The sequence below is a fragment of the Maniola hyperantus genome, chromosome 11, assembly GCF_902806685.2.
Source record: "Maniola hyperantus chromosome 11, iAphHyp1.2, whole genome shotgun sequence".
In the NCBI taxonomy this organism is placed as follows: Eukaryota; Metazoa; Arthropoda; class Insecta; order Lepidoptera; family Nymphalidae; genus Maniola; species Maniola hyperantus.
The window spans coordinates 3,777,710-3,794,307 of NC_048546.1; the positions used below are offsets into that span (position 1 = coordinate 3,777,710).

The window sequence follows — 16,598 nt, forward strand, 5'->3', positions numbered from 1 at the left end:
TTATTCAGAGGTGGACATCCTAACCACTAGGCTCTTCGGGGAACTTCTAAAATTATTCCCCAAAGTAATGTCCAAAAGTCAAATCATTTTCTGATTTAATTGATTTAGCTTTGGAAATTACTTTGGAATTTAAATTATTTAGGCAAATAAAACAACAGTTTGATGATTTTTTTATGTATTCTTTTATTAAAGTAGATTAGATTCTGACATTTTAATTATATCACCATCTGCTTCTTATAAATCTAATCTGCCACCGTTCATTATTTTATTTGTCTCTGCACGGGGTCCAAGAGCTCGAGTTCACAACATATCCCAATCCATATCTTTGTCAGGATGAAGAAATGAATGCAGCACTGTATCACCTTTGCCTGAAAAAAAATTATGATAACTGAGTAAGTGACCACTGACTGTGTTGCTTAATCTATACCACTAGGCACTACCAGCTTCTGTTTAGGTATGACGTTGTCTGCGAAGACTTTAGAATCAGTGTATATGGTATCTTTGTTACTAATTTAGCTAATCCAAATTGTTTCTTTAAATATTTGTGGTGCGAAGGAGTAAGAAACATCCAAACTTTCATATGAAGAGCAACGTTTTAGGCAGCTCTAGATACATAAGGAAACATACTCAAGAAAGCACTTGTAGTGTGGAGGTACTTACTATGAAGTCATAACCACCAGTAGCAATGGACTCAATTTGTATAATAGGTACTTTATGAAACGCTGTTAAAACTCCTCTAACTTTTCGGAGTTTAATACCATTGTAACAACTAAATATCACTTGCTTAGCTGTGAAGGAAAAGGAAGATCGTGAGGAAACCCGCATGAGAGCCTTTACTTGTATTGAATTATAACGTTTGTTAACTTACGAGTTCTAACTTCCAAGCAGCCACAGTCCGTCAATAAGGGTCCCAATACTTAGGCAAATCAGTGCCCAGGCATTTGCGTATAAGTTCAGTGAGAAACACTAAGTCTCCGGAGTCCGAGGAGCAAGCAAAGTTGCAGAATTAATCACAAAAAACAAACGCGTAAACTAAGGAAAAACAACAAAAAATTGTACTTTGTGGTCTGGGGTTCTAAATAGTTACCACAGACTAACTACTTATTTGTAATAAGTAACGTAGCCAAATTTAGGAGACTGTTATGTCCATGTAAATTGCTAGATTACCAAGTGATTACCATAGATATTAGATTTAGTCGGGTTATAAATAGGTCCGTGCTACCAATACGTCATCAAAATGTCGATAATGACCAAATGCGATATAGTGCATTAGTCGTCCGCGATAGCAAATTTATCAACTGTAACAATCACGATTCTTAAGGATATTTCTATTGCGATGTCACATGTCAGTTTACGGCAATCGGCCTGTGCATTCTGCATTTCTGATGATTTCTGCTGTCTGCAAGCTCAGGCAAGCTCAGTCTGCAAGACATAAGAATATTGCCCACTGCAAATATTTACCCCATTTTAATCAAGTTTTAGTTCAAATCTGTAACAGTAACAGTAACACATCAGTAGGTATTTACAATTTTCTAGTTTGTGCTAATAAATTATAAAATAAAACTCAGACCTTTTGCATCAGAGATTAATAGAGGATCCATAATATTCCCCACCCATCCTGTTTGTAAATCGCAAAATTCTTGACAGGTTTTTCTTCAGACAAATAATAAATTTACATGTTACTGAATTTATTTCAATATTGTAAACTATTGAAAATTATAATAACGGATAGTCGGATAAACTGTTTTACTATTATGGCAGCACTTGTTATGTTGTGAGAAAAAAAACGAGCATGGACGTCATGCGAAAAGACATCGATCATTATTTTCAAAATAATTTATGTATATTTTAAAATATTTAAGTTACAAACGTATACAATTAAGTTCCTATTATTTACTTGGTTAAAACATTTTCTTGAATAAGTAGTTCTTTTTTTATGTGTTCGAAAAGCCGCCTGTCAGGTTATAATAAAAAAATTCGACGGCTGTGAAATCGAACAAGTCGTCGATTTTATTGTGAAAGTTAGTTTATAATGGTAGCAAAATGAAGTGCCATTACGAAGTTTTGTGTGTGACCAAGGATGCGAGTGCTTCGGAAATCAAGAAATCTTACAGAAAACTCGCACTGCAGTGGCACCCTGACAAAAATTTAGAAAACTCGCAAGAAGCCAAAGAGCATTTCCAACTTGTGCAAAATGCTTACGAAGTACTCTCAGATCCTCAAGAAAGAGCATGGTAAGTAAATTTTATTGTGACGTTACAGCTTTGCAAATAAATGTTTTACATGATTTGTCATAAAAATAACACATAATACCTATATTATTTCCTAGCACTAACTCTACCTTTATCCATTTAATTCATGTGTCCATCAATTCATTTGATCTGATGTCTATTATTTTTTTCCCTTCTTTACGACTCAATAATTTCAACCAAACACTATCTGGCGGTGGATAGTGAATACTTTTTGTCTTGGGGAAATAGTTATAAAGAGGTGGTAAATCTTGAGGTATATGCATCCCTGAGAGTTCTCCATAATGTTCTCAAAGTTGTGTGAAGTCTGTCAATCAGCATATTGGAATATGACCTAAAACCTCATTCTGAGATGAGACCCATGCTCTGTAGTGGGCCAGCAAATGGGTTGGGATCATGAAATATAGATCCTACAGAATTTACAAATCTATATTATGGACAAAATCATAGGTATAATCCCAGGGGAATGGACTTCAGTCATGTGGCACATGCAGTCATACCTTATTGCACCCTGCATGCAGTCAGGGAGCTACTTTCTCTGGGCTAGTCAATGGATGTTGCTCAAGGAAGGCATGCACCAATGTGTTCTTAAGAGAAATCAGACCCTTCCAATATGAAGAGGGTTTTGGTATAGCCCAATGTGGGGTTGCTAATATTTTCAGTCTTCGCATCTTCGAAGTGTTTCTTCCCAGAACAAAAAAAAAGGTATGGTATTTAAGGGCAGGTTTCTACACTTAAACTTTTCCGTCTATTGTGCATGCAGTGCCCGTCTCCACTGGAATCATCCATCCAGCCATCCAAGCTCGCTCTAGAAGCCTAGTAGACCACCCAGGTTACCAAAGGCTTCTCAAGAAGTGCTTGTGTTGGTCTGCTATGTCCATCCACTTTAGCAGCACATGCAGCTCTGTGTTTCATCTACCTTCATGGTATATTACTTACTAGATGATGCCCGCGACTTTGTAAGTGTGGATTTAGGTTTTTTAAAAATCCTGTGGATACTCTTTAATTTTCGGGCATAAAAAGTAGCCTATGTCCTTCCCCGGGATGTAAACTAACTATGTACCGAACTTCATCAAAATCGGTTGAATTGTTTGGCCGTGAAAAGCTAGCAGACTGACAGACAAACACACTTGTGCATTTATAATATTAGTATGGATGATGATGTAATACTTACAGGTATGACAACCACAGAGAGCAGCTGCTGCGTGGTGCCGGCAGCTCCTACAATGATGACAGCCTTGATGTTTACCCCTACTTTAGTCCGTCCTGCTATAAAGGGTTTGGTGACAATCCCCAAGGGTTTTATGGAGTTTACTCTGAGGTGATTAGTTTACTACTATAGCCTTGATACTTCTACAGGGTACTTCCTGCTGACCTAATAATAAAATTAGTATTTTCAATTTTCAAATAAGATAACTGTATCAAGTGGGGTATCATATGAAAGGGCTTTACTTGTGCATTCTAAAACAGATTTTTATTTATTTTTATGTATCATAGTTTTTGAATTATACGACTTTAGTACGGAACCCTCGTTGCGCGAGCCTGACTCGCACTTGGCTGGTTTTTTACATAGATAAACATAAACTTAATGCCTGTATTTACACTTTAAAGGTATTCTCCAAGTTGGCTGCAGAAGAAACAGATTTCCTGGATGACCCAGAGGATCTTACGAAGATCCCCAAGTTTGGAAACTCTGCTACACCTTATGAGGAAGTACATGAGTTCTATGCTTATTGGATGTCATTTTCTACAAATAAAAGTAAGTTCTTTGCAATAATCTATGTTTAAGGTGACGCAGTACGCTCGACCGAACCTGTTTGCTTTTCACTTGACATTGTATGAGAAAGGTGAGAGGCACGATGATTTTCACTGAAATCAAGGGATTAGGAAAAGTATTTTTGAGAAAAAACTACTGAGTTTATGTTATCAAAGTGTAGTTATTTCAACTATGTCTAATGTTAAATTTCTTTAGAATTTTCATACCCCTAATATTATTTATTTACATCCAAAGTCGTCATAAATTTAGTGTTAAAATAGGAATCTTTTGAGGCTTGTAACTTTAAAATCAATATTTTTTTCAATGTTTCATCTAAATATATAAAAGGAAAAGGTGACTGACTGACTGACTGACTGACTGACTGACTGATCTATCAACTTACAGCTCAAACTACTGGACGGATCGGGCTGAAATTTGGCATGCAGATAGCTATTATGACGTAGACATCCGCTAAGAAAGGATTTCTGAAAATTCGACTCCTAAAGGGGTGAAATAGGGGTTTGAAATTTGTGTAGTCTACGCGGACGAAGTCGCGAGCATAAGCTAGTATATCAATAAACCTAGATAATGACGAGATTAATCGATATAATACTTAGTTTTGAGCGTGCAGTATCAAATAATGTAGTAATTACCCTCCTACGTTTGTATGAAGAAAGCACCATCCTGAGCCCTCTTAATAATAAATTATAGCTCTTTGTTGACTTATTACTTAAAATAGACTGGAAATTTTAAAAAGTGTAAGATTTAAAAACTAGTCAAGTGTGGGTCAGGACACATTTCAATTCAATTCAATTTAATTCAATTTCTTTATTTTGCAGAAACACACTAATTTACATAAGGTATTACAGAGTTAAACAGTAAATGTTTCGCCTAGCAGTTTAAAAACTTTGTCATTATTTCTTTCTAAATGGTGGATCTCCATTAGAGAATTAAAATGAGATAGATGTATGCCCCTTAAATAAACCCATCTTGTTTTAACTCTGACTTAAGTCTGAAAGTCAAAGTACACTATAGATCTTAGCCTCAGAGTTTTATATCAAATACTAGATGATGCCAGCGACTCTGTCTGCGTTAATATAGGTGTTTAAAATCCCGTGGGAACTCTTCGTGTTTCCAGGATAAAAGGTACACTATGTCCTTCCCCGGGATGCAAGCTATCTCTGTACCAAATTTCATCATGGTTGGTCATGGGCAGTGGCGTGCGGGTCATAGAGGCATAAATGCACTGCTTACCCAACTTGTAATAGCTCAATGCATATTTTTCATTATGACCTGCCAGTAAACAGGTTCTGTCATGTATAAAAACCTACCTACATCATTTGTTTACCTTTTTATAATAAAAAGATAATACAAGTGGGTAAGATGAAAAAATGATATTGTTGTACTGTCATGCTACTTAGCTCAATAAACACGTTCTCTGCTTAAATATCGTATTATTTAACATAATAGTGGCGACGAGGCGCAAATTCGATTAAAATGGATCATAAAGCAGTGAAATTTGGTGAATTTAACCCTAAAATAGATATATGGGACAATTACATCGATCGATTGAAGTTTTGTTTTGAGGCTAACGGCATCATGTTGGATGGCGCAAAACGAGCCAATTTCTTTACTGTGTGTGGAGCAGAAGTTTTTGAAACATTTTTAGCTTTGATTACACCAAGAAAAGCCAGTGATGTGACATTTGTGGAAATTGAAGCTATTTTGACAAAACATTACAGCCCAAAACCAAATGAAATTTCAATGTCATACAAATTCTATACACGGAATCAGAATACAAATGAAAATGCATCCGAATATATTGCACAGTTACGAAAAATTAGCTCTAAATGTAATTTTATGGAATTAGAACGGATGTTACGCGACCGACTAGTGTGTGGCATGAAGGATCGTCGTCTACAGTACGAACTTTTAAAAAAAGATAACCTGCGTTATCAAGACGTCGTTGATGCCATGCTAGCAGCCGAAACGGCGGGAAAAGACTGCCACATGATTCAGTCATCTACAAGTACAGACAGCAGCTGCACAAGCTCAAACGGTGCAGCAGCCACTACAAATCAAGGTTCCTCAGTGGAAGCCATGGATATTAATGCAGTACAGACTAAGACAAACATACGACTATGTTACCGGTGTGGGGACCGTCATGGTGGGGAATGTAGATTTGTTAACGCCACTTGCCGATTCTGCAAGAAAATCGGCCACATTGAGAAGATCTGTTTATTAAAGAAGAAGTCTAAGAAGAGCATTAACTTCACCGATGATGAAATAGCTACACACTTGAATGGCCTTTACAGTATTCAATGTGATACTAAAGTAGCACCATTTGTGGTTGAAGTTTTATTGGAAGGCATACCTGTAATACTTCAGGTGGACACAGGCGCAAGTTTCTCAATAGTCAATGAACGCACTTGGAAGAAGATTAAATGCCAAAACCTACACATCATTCTCCAACCAGTGTCACTTACTCTACGCACATGGACAGAAACACCTGTCATGTTACTCGGCCAAACTAAGTTACAAGTTCAATACAAAGACATCAAATGTACCTTAAATATAATTGTAGCAAAAGGGGGTGGTCCCAATCTTCTGGGACGGGACTGGTTGACCCCGTTGAATATTGCACTAAATATTAATTTTATGTCGAATAGTGATCTTATGAACATTGACAAGACAATTTCTAAATACAGTGACATCTTCAGAGATGGACTTGGCACATTTACTGGAGATCCTATTACTATACATCTAAAACCTGACGCTACACCTAGATTTTTAAAAGCACGTCCGGTACCTTACGCTATCAAAGCTAAAGTTGAAAAGGAAATTGACCGCCTGGTGGCAGAAGGTGTACTACGGCCATTGTCCTTTTCAGAGTGGGCGACACCGGTCGTACCAATAATAAAGAAGTCAGGTGATGTCCGTTTGTGTGGAGACTATCGCAGTACTGTCAACCAAGCTACAGAGTCAGACACTTACCCTATGCCGACAGCAAATGAGGTATTTGCTACAGTTGCAGGTGCTAAGTTTTTTACAACATTAGACCTTGATAGAGCATACACGCAAGTAAAAGTTAGTGACAGCACATCAAAAATATTAACTTTAAACACATGCAAAGGTCTTTATTCAGTTCATCGGTTACCTTTTGGAGTCAAAGCTTGTCCTGGAATATTCCAAAGATTAATGACAGCATTGCTAGCAGGAATACACGGAGTCGCAGTTTTAATTGATGACATCATTGTGAGTGGCCCGACAATGCTTCTTATGCAACAACGACTCGAAGCGGTTCTAAACCGTATACAGAAGGCAGGATTTCATCTTAACAAGACCAAATGTAAATTTGCTCAGGAGAAAGTTGAATTTTTAGGTTTTGTGATCAATGGAGAAGGTATACACCCCGCTCCGAGCAAAGTGGAAGCCGTCTTGAAAACACCTGAACCTAAAAGTGTACAAGAGTTACAGGCGTTTTTAGGATTATACAATTTCTATGAAAGGTTTATACCTCACAAAGCAACTTTACTGGAGCCGTTGCACAGACTCCTTGATAAATCACAAAAATGGCGGTGGACTGAACGTGAACAAGAAGCTTTCAGTAAAGCCAAACAAATGCTTACATTTAATACTACATTAGTTCATTATGATTTGAATAAACCACTAATACTCACATGTGATAGTTCAGAATATGGTGTCGGGGCAGTGTTATCACATGTGATGGAAGACGGACAGGAACGTCCGATCGCAATGAGCTCTAGGACGTTAAATACACATGAAAGACGATACTCACAATTGGACAAAGAAGCTACCGCAATTATGTTCGGCATTAAAAAGTTCCACAACTATTTGGCTGGGAGGTCTTTTACGGTGATAACCGACCACAAACCTCTGCTTGGAATTTTTGATCCAAAAAGACCTATGCCATCTATTTTATCGCCCCGTTTGACAAGAATCTCTATAGCATTAACGGCACACGATTACAATATTGCTTATCGACCAGGAACTCAAATCGCCAATGCAGACGGTTTAAGTCGATGGCCTCTACCGGTGCCTGAGTTAGAAGAAGAACCTTTATATGAAATACTTCTAATGGCAGAAAAACTAGAAGATTTTCCTTATTCTGCTGTTGAGATAGCATCCGAAACTAAAAAAGACCAAACACTCTCACGAGTTGTTCACTTTCTACAATGTGGATGGCCAAACAAGGTTACAGATAGAAATTTACGAACCTATTGGCTACATAGAACAGAATTGTCTTTACAAGATGGCTGTGTATTACTAGGATGTCGTGTTGTTATACCACAGCCTCTTCGACAAAACATCCTACACATGCTGCACACTACACATAACGGCATTGTCCACACAAAGGCACTGGCCCGGAGTTATGTGTGGTGGCCACAGTTGAATGAAGACATAGATGAATTGGTCAGCAATTGTGCTAGGTGCTTAGAAAATAGACATATGCCTCCAAAATCTTCACACGAGTGGGTCATCCCTTCAAGGCCATGGTCTAGAATTCATATAGACTTTGCAGGACCATTTATGAATAAGAATTTTTTCATAGTCGTCGATGCCTTCTCTAGATGGCCAGAAGTGTTAATGGTAAACAACACAAATTCCACAACAGTGATTCACCATTTAAGGAATTTATTTGCTACTCATGGCATATGTGAAACCCTGGTATCTGACAATGCCACTTCTTTTGTGTCCAGTGAAATGAAATCGTTTTTAGAATCCAACAAAATAAAACATGTGACATCCGCACCATACCATCCGGCCACTAATGGTTTGGCAGAACGTATGGTACAGACAGTGAAGGAAAAATTACGGAAGATGGAGGGACCATGGGAAATAAAAATTCCGAGCATGTTGTTAGGCCTACGCGTTACTCCATGCTGCACAACAAAGAAAAGTCCTGCCGAACTGTTGATGAATAGACGCCTTCGCACGCTAATGGATACCCTACACCCTGATAATATACAACACAGAAGAATAGAAAACCAAATCATGAATAACGCCCAACAAAAAACCAGAGAAACTAATGTGTCATAAAAGGTCATGTACAGAAACTACTCAAGCGGACCGAGATGGTTACCAGGGCAGGTTGTGGAGAAAAGCGGCCCGTCTAGCTACAGGATACAAACCGGAGATGGTGCAGTGTTAAGACGACATATGGACCAAATAATCAAAATAAAAAACAGAGAGGAAACTCATGACAGAAATGACAAAGAAAAAGAGGATGGGTTAGAAGGAGAGATAGAAAATGACCCTGCTATAGAAATACCAAGCTCTGAGACAGGCGAAGGAGAAATAGAAAATGACCCTGATCCTATAATTGAAATACCCAGCTCAGAGAGATGGGAAGAGATATTAGGAATACCTAAATCAGCAGAAATAGACATACCGGGGGGGAAAATTAGAACAAAACGAAATCTTCATAATAAAGTTCCATATTCTAGGCCCAGTGGTTCTAATGAGAATATTGATTGTGTTGATTTGAATGATTGATTTGTAAATTGTTTGTTTGTGTACTTAGTTATCAATTTAAGATGTTAAACTTTAATTATTGTGTATTACTTACTTAGAGGGAAGGTATGTCATGTATAAAAACCTACCTACATCATTTGTTTACCTTTTTATAATAAAAAGATAATACAAGTGGGTAAGATGAAAAATGATATTGTTGTACTGTCATGCTACTTAGCTCAATAAACACGTTCTCTGCTTAAATATCGTATTATTTAACATAATAGGTTCCTACCCAACTAATGCCTACCCTGGCTTCTAACCTTGTGCACACCACTGGTCATGGGCCATGAAAAGCTGGTAGACCGACAGGCAGACAGACTTTTGCATTTATAAAATTGGTATGGATAGAATCATCATCATGATCAACCCATCACCGGCTCACTACTGAGAACAGGTCTCCTCTCATAGTGAGAAGGGTTTTGGCTATAGTCTACCACGCTGGCCATGTGGGGATTGGTAGACTTCACACACCTTTGAGAACATTATGGAGAACTCTCAGGCATGCAGGTTTCCTCACGATGTTTTCTTTCACCGTTAAAGCAAGTGATATTTAATTATTTAAAATGCACATAACTCCGAAAAGTTAGAGGTGCGTGCCCAGGATCGAACTCCCGACCTCCGATCAGAAGGCGGACATCCTACCGACTAGGCTATCACAGCTACTGATAGAATACTTGGGTACTTATTGCTACTTATTTCTATTTTCAGGTTATGTTTGGCTAGATCAGTACGAAATATCACAAGGCGATAACCGTCGGATAATCAAGTTAATGGAGAAAGAAAACAATAAGATAAGGCAAAAAGCACGTAAGGAAAGAAATGAAGAGATCAGGAGGCTAGTGAGCTTTGTACGCAGAAAGGACAAGAGGGTTATTGAACATACAAAGCAGCTACAAGAAAAGGCCGAAGAAAATAAAAAGAAGGTACATTTTATCATAAATAGATACTATTTGTGCTAATTATTTACTTGTACACATAATAGCGCCGATTCTGTTCTCTTTCCCTAAACTAAATTTAGAGTATCTGCATCTTTTTCTTTTTAGTATTGCTAAAAAAGGACAGAACATGAATTTTACTTTTAAAGACTAAATTTTAGTGCATGCTATAAACAGTAGGCTCGAGAAGAGGATGTGAATACTCTAAAATTTAGGTGTGCTCAGAATTAGTACCAATATTAATCTAATTTCATTCATGTGAAAGTGTCTATCAGTCAGTGTTTTCTTCTAATGGCTCAGCCCCTAAACTGATCTTGATAAATTGGGCGTGGACAGGCATAAACATAGCTTACAACCTGGAGCATGACATGGGTACTTTTTATCCTGGAAAATTAAAAATCCGATGAAAACTCTTTGATTTTCCGGGATAAAAAGTAGCCTATGTCACTCTCCAGGTCTTTAACCATACCCATGCAAAAAATCACGTCAATCCGTTACTCTGTTGCGACGTGATTGAAGGACAAAACAAACCCATTTTTGCATTTATAATAGGGGTAGTGATGTCAACAAATAAACAGCTAAAACTAATATCAAAATGAACTCTGGTACCTTTTAGGCAGAACAAGTGCGAAGAGAGAGGATAATTCAAAGGCAGAAAGAAATAGAAGAAGCAAAAAAGCAAGAAGGAGAGTCATCTTTCCTCCAGAGCGAGGAATATCAGAAGAAACTTAGTGAAATTGAGTCATTGCTGGCTGAGGAGTTTGGCATTTCCTCTGATGATGACACCATCAGTGAGGGAGGCATGGAGAGCAGTAATGAAGAAAGTTCTAAGACTGAGGAGGTACAATCCAATTTTTTTTTAAACAAGCTGCAACACCCAGTATTTGCTTGGGTGGATTGTATGGGAATATATATTACGCTGGCCATATACGATCAAGTTTGCAGCGTACTTGAAGTGGTGTCCACTTGACGGCGTATGGCTATCAGTTGACTGGACGCCGCTTCAAATCCGACGGTATACTTGATCATATATCGCCAGCGTTATAGACAAAACCTCCATGCAAAATCTTAAAACTCACACACATACACATGTGTTCACCCACACACAGGTACAATCATACACATGCCAAAAAATATCTATTCAATCTCAAAAATTGGGTATTTGCCTACTTTTGAAGTTGATAAATACTATTACTTTATTATAGTTTCAAAAATAATGACCTACACTGAAAAAAATATTAAAATCCAACAAAGATTTACAAAGTTACAGGCATTTTAATTTTGGAGTGGGAGAGTCTTCTATCCCTTTCTCGCAAAACGAAAATTTATATGAAACCGCACGAAGCTACTATGGCATTAGTAGGTGTGACGTCAAACTGCTGTATCGCTATTTCTGTCTGATCAGAAATATTTAAATGCTTATAACTTTTTTGTTATTTGATCGATTTAATTAGTCTTTTCAGTTTACGTCATTATTTTTATTCTAGTTTATAATAAAGTAATAAAAAAATTGGAGTCAAATACCCAATTATGTTAAATATTCATTATTTCAGGTAAGCGAAACATCAAGAGCAACAAAATCATCCTCCAAAAAATCTGCAATGAAAAATCTGTATTGCTCAGCTTGCAATAAACTATTTAAGAATGTGAACTCATTCGAAAATCATGAGAACAGTAGGAAACATAAGGAAAATGTTGCTAACATGACTCTAGGTGACGATATTCAGATATCAGACCCTGGTGAAAATGATGACGTGCAGGACAGTCCTAGGAAAACTAAAGACAAAGTGAACGGTCTGACGGAGGAGGAACGTGATAACTCAACTTCAGATATTGAAGATAATGACATACGGGAAACTTTGAGTGATGATTCCGATCAAATACAGGTACTGTATTAGTTATATAACTCCCGCGAATTGCTATTGCGCTGGAACCATGTCTCATTAACATCGAAATGACGTCATTTTAACGTATATTTAAGTATAAATATACGTTATCCATCAGCTTGAAACTTCAGTCTAGTGCTGACGTCACTAAAATGGCGGCCACGCGTATTAGCAATTTGCGGGGCTTAAGTAAATAGTTATCCATAAGGCTTTGTTCACACCAAGCTGATAGTTAACCACCGATTGTGAGCACACTCACTGTGAGTCTGTCAACATGTAGTCATACTGCAATTTTGTTCACACAATACACTAGCTACGTGGCCAATCTGTGTCCGCGATGCGAAGAGTAAAACTAAATAATCGGCTGCCTAGAGTCAGTGATTATGTATAGCGTATTGTACGTTTCATCAACATGATCAACCCATCACCGGCTCACTACAGAGCGCGGGTCTCCTCTCAGAGTGAGAAGGGTTTTGGCCATAGTCTACCACACTGGCCATGTGCGGATTGGTAGACTTCACACACCTTTGAGAACATTATGGAGAACTCTCAGGCATGCATGTTTCCTCACGATGTTTTCCTTCACCTCACGTCATTGTACGTTTAGTGTGAATGAAAAGTTGAATATATGTATGAAAAAGCAATAAACAGCGTAATGTTTTTTATAATTTTTTAGTGTATACCTACACTTCAAGGAAATTACTAAATAATTTTAAATACATATCAAAAATTGCGTGACGGACAGGAATCGAACCTGCATCTTCTGGGTTCGCGCCCGATGCCTTGACCATTCGGCCACGGTCTCGCTTACTGCCAGTGACGAAATTGGTGATATGTATGTTAACTCAGTACTGAAGCGACTGTTTAAGCAATTTTTGATATGCATTTAAAATTATTTAGCGTAATGTTTGTTCACAGTCTGCATCTGACAATACTTCAGTGTGAACACAGCCTAAAGCCCAGTACATGGAGCTGAGTTTAGTGGACCAATCAGATTGTTATAATAATAGATTATTATAGAATTTGAATGGTTTGCTAAACACATCTCCATCCATCTCTGCTTTGATGAATATTGGAACATCTCGGCTGTTTTAAGTACATTTCGGTATGGAAACATATTTATAACACTACGTCTGGTGTTGCAGTGTGATTCTAGTAGAAGCAAGAGTTTGAAAATCAAACTCTTCTTTGTAAAGACTTTTTTTTAATGTTTCCAGCTTTATTCCAATATTTAAAAGAACTACTAGTTTTAGTTAGAAAAAATGGTTTTCCTTTACAGGCTTTACCCAAGAGCCAGAAGAAAAAGAAAAATAAGAAGAAAGCTTTTATTCCCATGCCCGAGAGCGAGGGCAATGATAGCCACGATGAGATGAGCTTTAATGAAATAGAGGGCCCGTCTCGATGCAGAAAAGCCAAGAAGTTCAACATGCTCAAGAGTCAAATTCAGGCTAAGAAAGAAGCTGATCTCAAAAAAGGATCTCAATCTCAGACTTCCACTGAAAATTTGTATGAAGTCTCTAGTACGACACCTACAGATGACGCTTTATGTGATTCCGCCTTGCCTAGAGACAGGCCTGCGTTACCAAAAACACAAAGAAATGTTAAAGTGAAGAAGCTAGTTGAAAGGAAGCCGGTACGAACAAAAGCTAGTGAAACTGAGGATTCCAGTAGTGCATTGAATCTTAGATGTGTTATTTGCCAAACGGATTTCGCTTCGAAGAATAAATTATTTGAACATTTAAAAAAGACAGGTCATTCTGTACCGCTTCCCCAAACTAGCTTCCCACAAAAGAAAGGTAAAAAAGGTAATAGGTAAAATGTGCAATGAAATTTTAGATAGGAAGAGAAGTACTAATAATTATCCACTGAGAAATCAAAATATATCACATCAGATCCTAACAAACTGTAAAGTGACTTTATCAATCTATTTATTAAATTTATGAATTATGATCACTCAATAAAGTATGCCTAAAGATATTTGTATTTTATTTGGTTATTCTTAGAAACCAAACACGACTTGTTTGGTAAACATTAAGTTAACACAATCACATTATATACATGAAATGTCAGAATAATTGCACTTGGACACTTAAAGCCTACAATATACTGTTTTTGCTCCAACAGTCAACACATTCAATGAATGCTGGCAAACACACAAACACTGAATTGTGACAAGATATTAATATTAGCTAGCTAGTGCAGAGTCAATTGTAGTAAAATTACATTTACTATCACCACACTCACTATAACCTAAAATGCATTGGTGCATCTAAAATACATATACAATATACATACATCACTATATTGATAGTTACAACTTTAACTTTGCAAACAATCAGCTGGCTGCACACATTTATTTATTAGTCCCGCAAATTGCTATTGCACTTGGAACCATCTCTGTCTCATTATCATCGAAATGACGTCATTTGACGCATATTTAAGTAAAAATATACCATCAGCCCGAAACTTCAGTCTAGTGCTGACGTCACTAAAATAGCGGCCACGCGCATTAGCAATTTGCGGGCCTTATACATCAAGTCGCCCTGTATGTGTTTGCAAGACTGATGGACAACATTAATGGATGTAAGACTAATACAATATACTACTCAAACTCTGGAATGTCTGCGAAGCTGTACCCCGGATATTCTTTGTACGCATAATATGCTATTCTCATATGATAAGCTCCTGGTAAGAACATTATTCCTCCAAGAACAATCATTGGCCATAATCTATCTGAATATTTTGTGTCTATATGGCCAGTCACAATAAGGCTGCCTACGATGAGTAGTGACGTTCCAACCACGAAGAGGAATGCTGCTAAGCTTAGAGCTTTCCATGGTATCTTCTGAGGAGGTGGTTCAAACTGGGCATCAGAAAATCCACTGTCGTCATTAGGCACGGAAATATACCCGTCATATTGCCTTCGTAGTCTAAACCTTGACATTTCTGTAAATTAATAAGTAATAATCCATTTAATTTTTACGTTTAAGACCGGTGCATAAAATTTTCATAAAGTTAATCGTCATCGTCGTCAAATGAAATCAATTATTTTGGTTCCAAAATAAATACCTTTAGGCTTAATTTTGAGGAGAATTTTTAGATTAATATGGAAACTGGGAGGGAGGTACTATATAATATTTAATCAGGGGATTGTGATTTGCAATTCGTACACGTATCAATTACAAAATTATTAGTTTTAGATGAAATTCACTTTGTTTGTTTACAAAACGTTTTTAACTTACGATTTACGAATGTCACTTGTCAGTGTCAAGGTGTCCACGCCAAATGTCAACATAATGTCAATTCATGGACCATAGATGTGAAGCTATTTGGGGACATGCTAAGATCAATAACCATATAGTCCGTACAAAATGACTCGCACGCGTGAAAAGTTAACTTTTACGCGTTATACAGTCTATCCAATCGCACAGTTTGAAATCAAGTAATAACTATTAATATAGTTAAGTCTATACGTATACTAAAAGGGTTTCCTTTTAATCTTATACACTTTTAGGTTTAAGGATTTTTATCCCCTTGGGGTTGGAAATTTTATTTATTTCGCTCAAATTATGAATCTTTAAAAAGCTAATGTCCCTTCTAGGCGGAGGACTTCGTGGGAAAAAGCTAGTCACCACATATTTTCCTTCAGGCCAAAAATGTTGAATTTGCAAAATGTTGAATTTTGAATAATCTGAAATGTTGAATCCCAATTGATTTAGCTACTAATCAAGGCAGACACTGGTTGCAACTTGCAGGCACTGCTAGTTCGATCCCATACGGAGTGTCTTGCCTTCATGTAAAATCGCCACAACTTCATAAGGCACCTCGCACACTATGATAACACAAACGTGTCAAAGAGGAATGCAGTCCGTCCTTGACCCAATGCGGCACGATGCAGAATAAACACATGAGTCAAGTTGCATTCAGTATCCTTTGTTTTATCTATTGAGCTAAATAGCTTACGTATGAAAAGTGTCATCATTTTTTACGCCTACCTACTTATAAAGTTTCGAGAGCGAGAGCATTGTGGTTAAGACGTCAGCCTCCTATCTAGAGGTCCGTGGTACGATCCCTCCTAACTTGTCGGAGTTATATGCGTTTAAACAATTAAATATCACTATCTTTAACGGCGAAGAAATATGTATACGTCTGTGAGTTCTCCATAATGTTCTCAAAATGGTAGGTATGTCAAGTCTGCCAATCCGCACTTGGCCAGCGTTGTTAGTACTATATT

General features: G+C 37.4%; 2 protein-coding genes across 2 annotated transcripts; one reads left to right on the forward strand and one right to left on the reverse strand.

The window, feature by feature from the left end:
- Positions 1-1,765: 1,765 nt before the first annotated feature.
- Positions 1,766-14,339, forward strand: LOC117986248 (dnaJ homolog subfamily C member 21). The gene is made up of 7 exons (XM_034973083.2): positions 1,766-2,234; positions 3,426-3,570; positions 3,861-4,008; positions 10,252-10,466; positions 11,095-11,319; positions 12,032-12,364; positions 13,644-14,339. The coding sequence occupies exons 1-7, from the start codon at positions 2,044-2,046 to the stop codon at positions 14,178-14,180; spliced, it is 1,794 nt and encodes a 597-aa protein (XP_034828974.1). The 5' UTR covers positions 1,766-2,043; the 3' UTR covers positions 14,181-14,339.
- A 627-nt stretch (positions 14,340-14,966) lies between these two features.
- LOC117986670 (transmembrane protein 230-like) lies at positions 14,967-15,308 on the reverse strand. Its single transcript, XM_034973544.1, has one exon. The coding sequence runs from the start codon at positions 15,306-15,308 to the stop codon at positions 14,967-14,969; it is 342 nt and encodes a 113-aa protein (XP_034829435.1).
- Between the last annotated feature and the right edge of the window lie 1,290 nt (positions 15,309-16,598).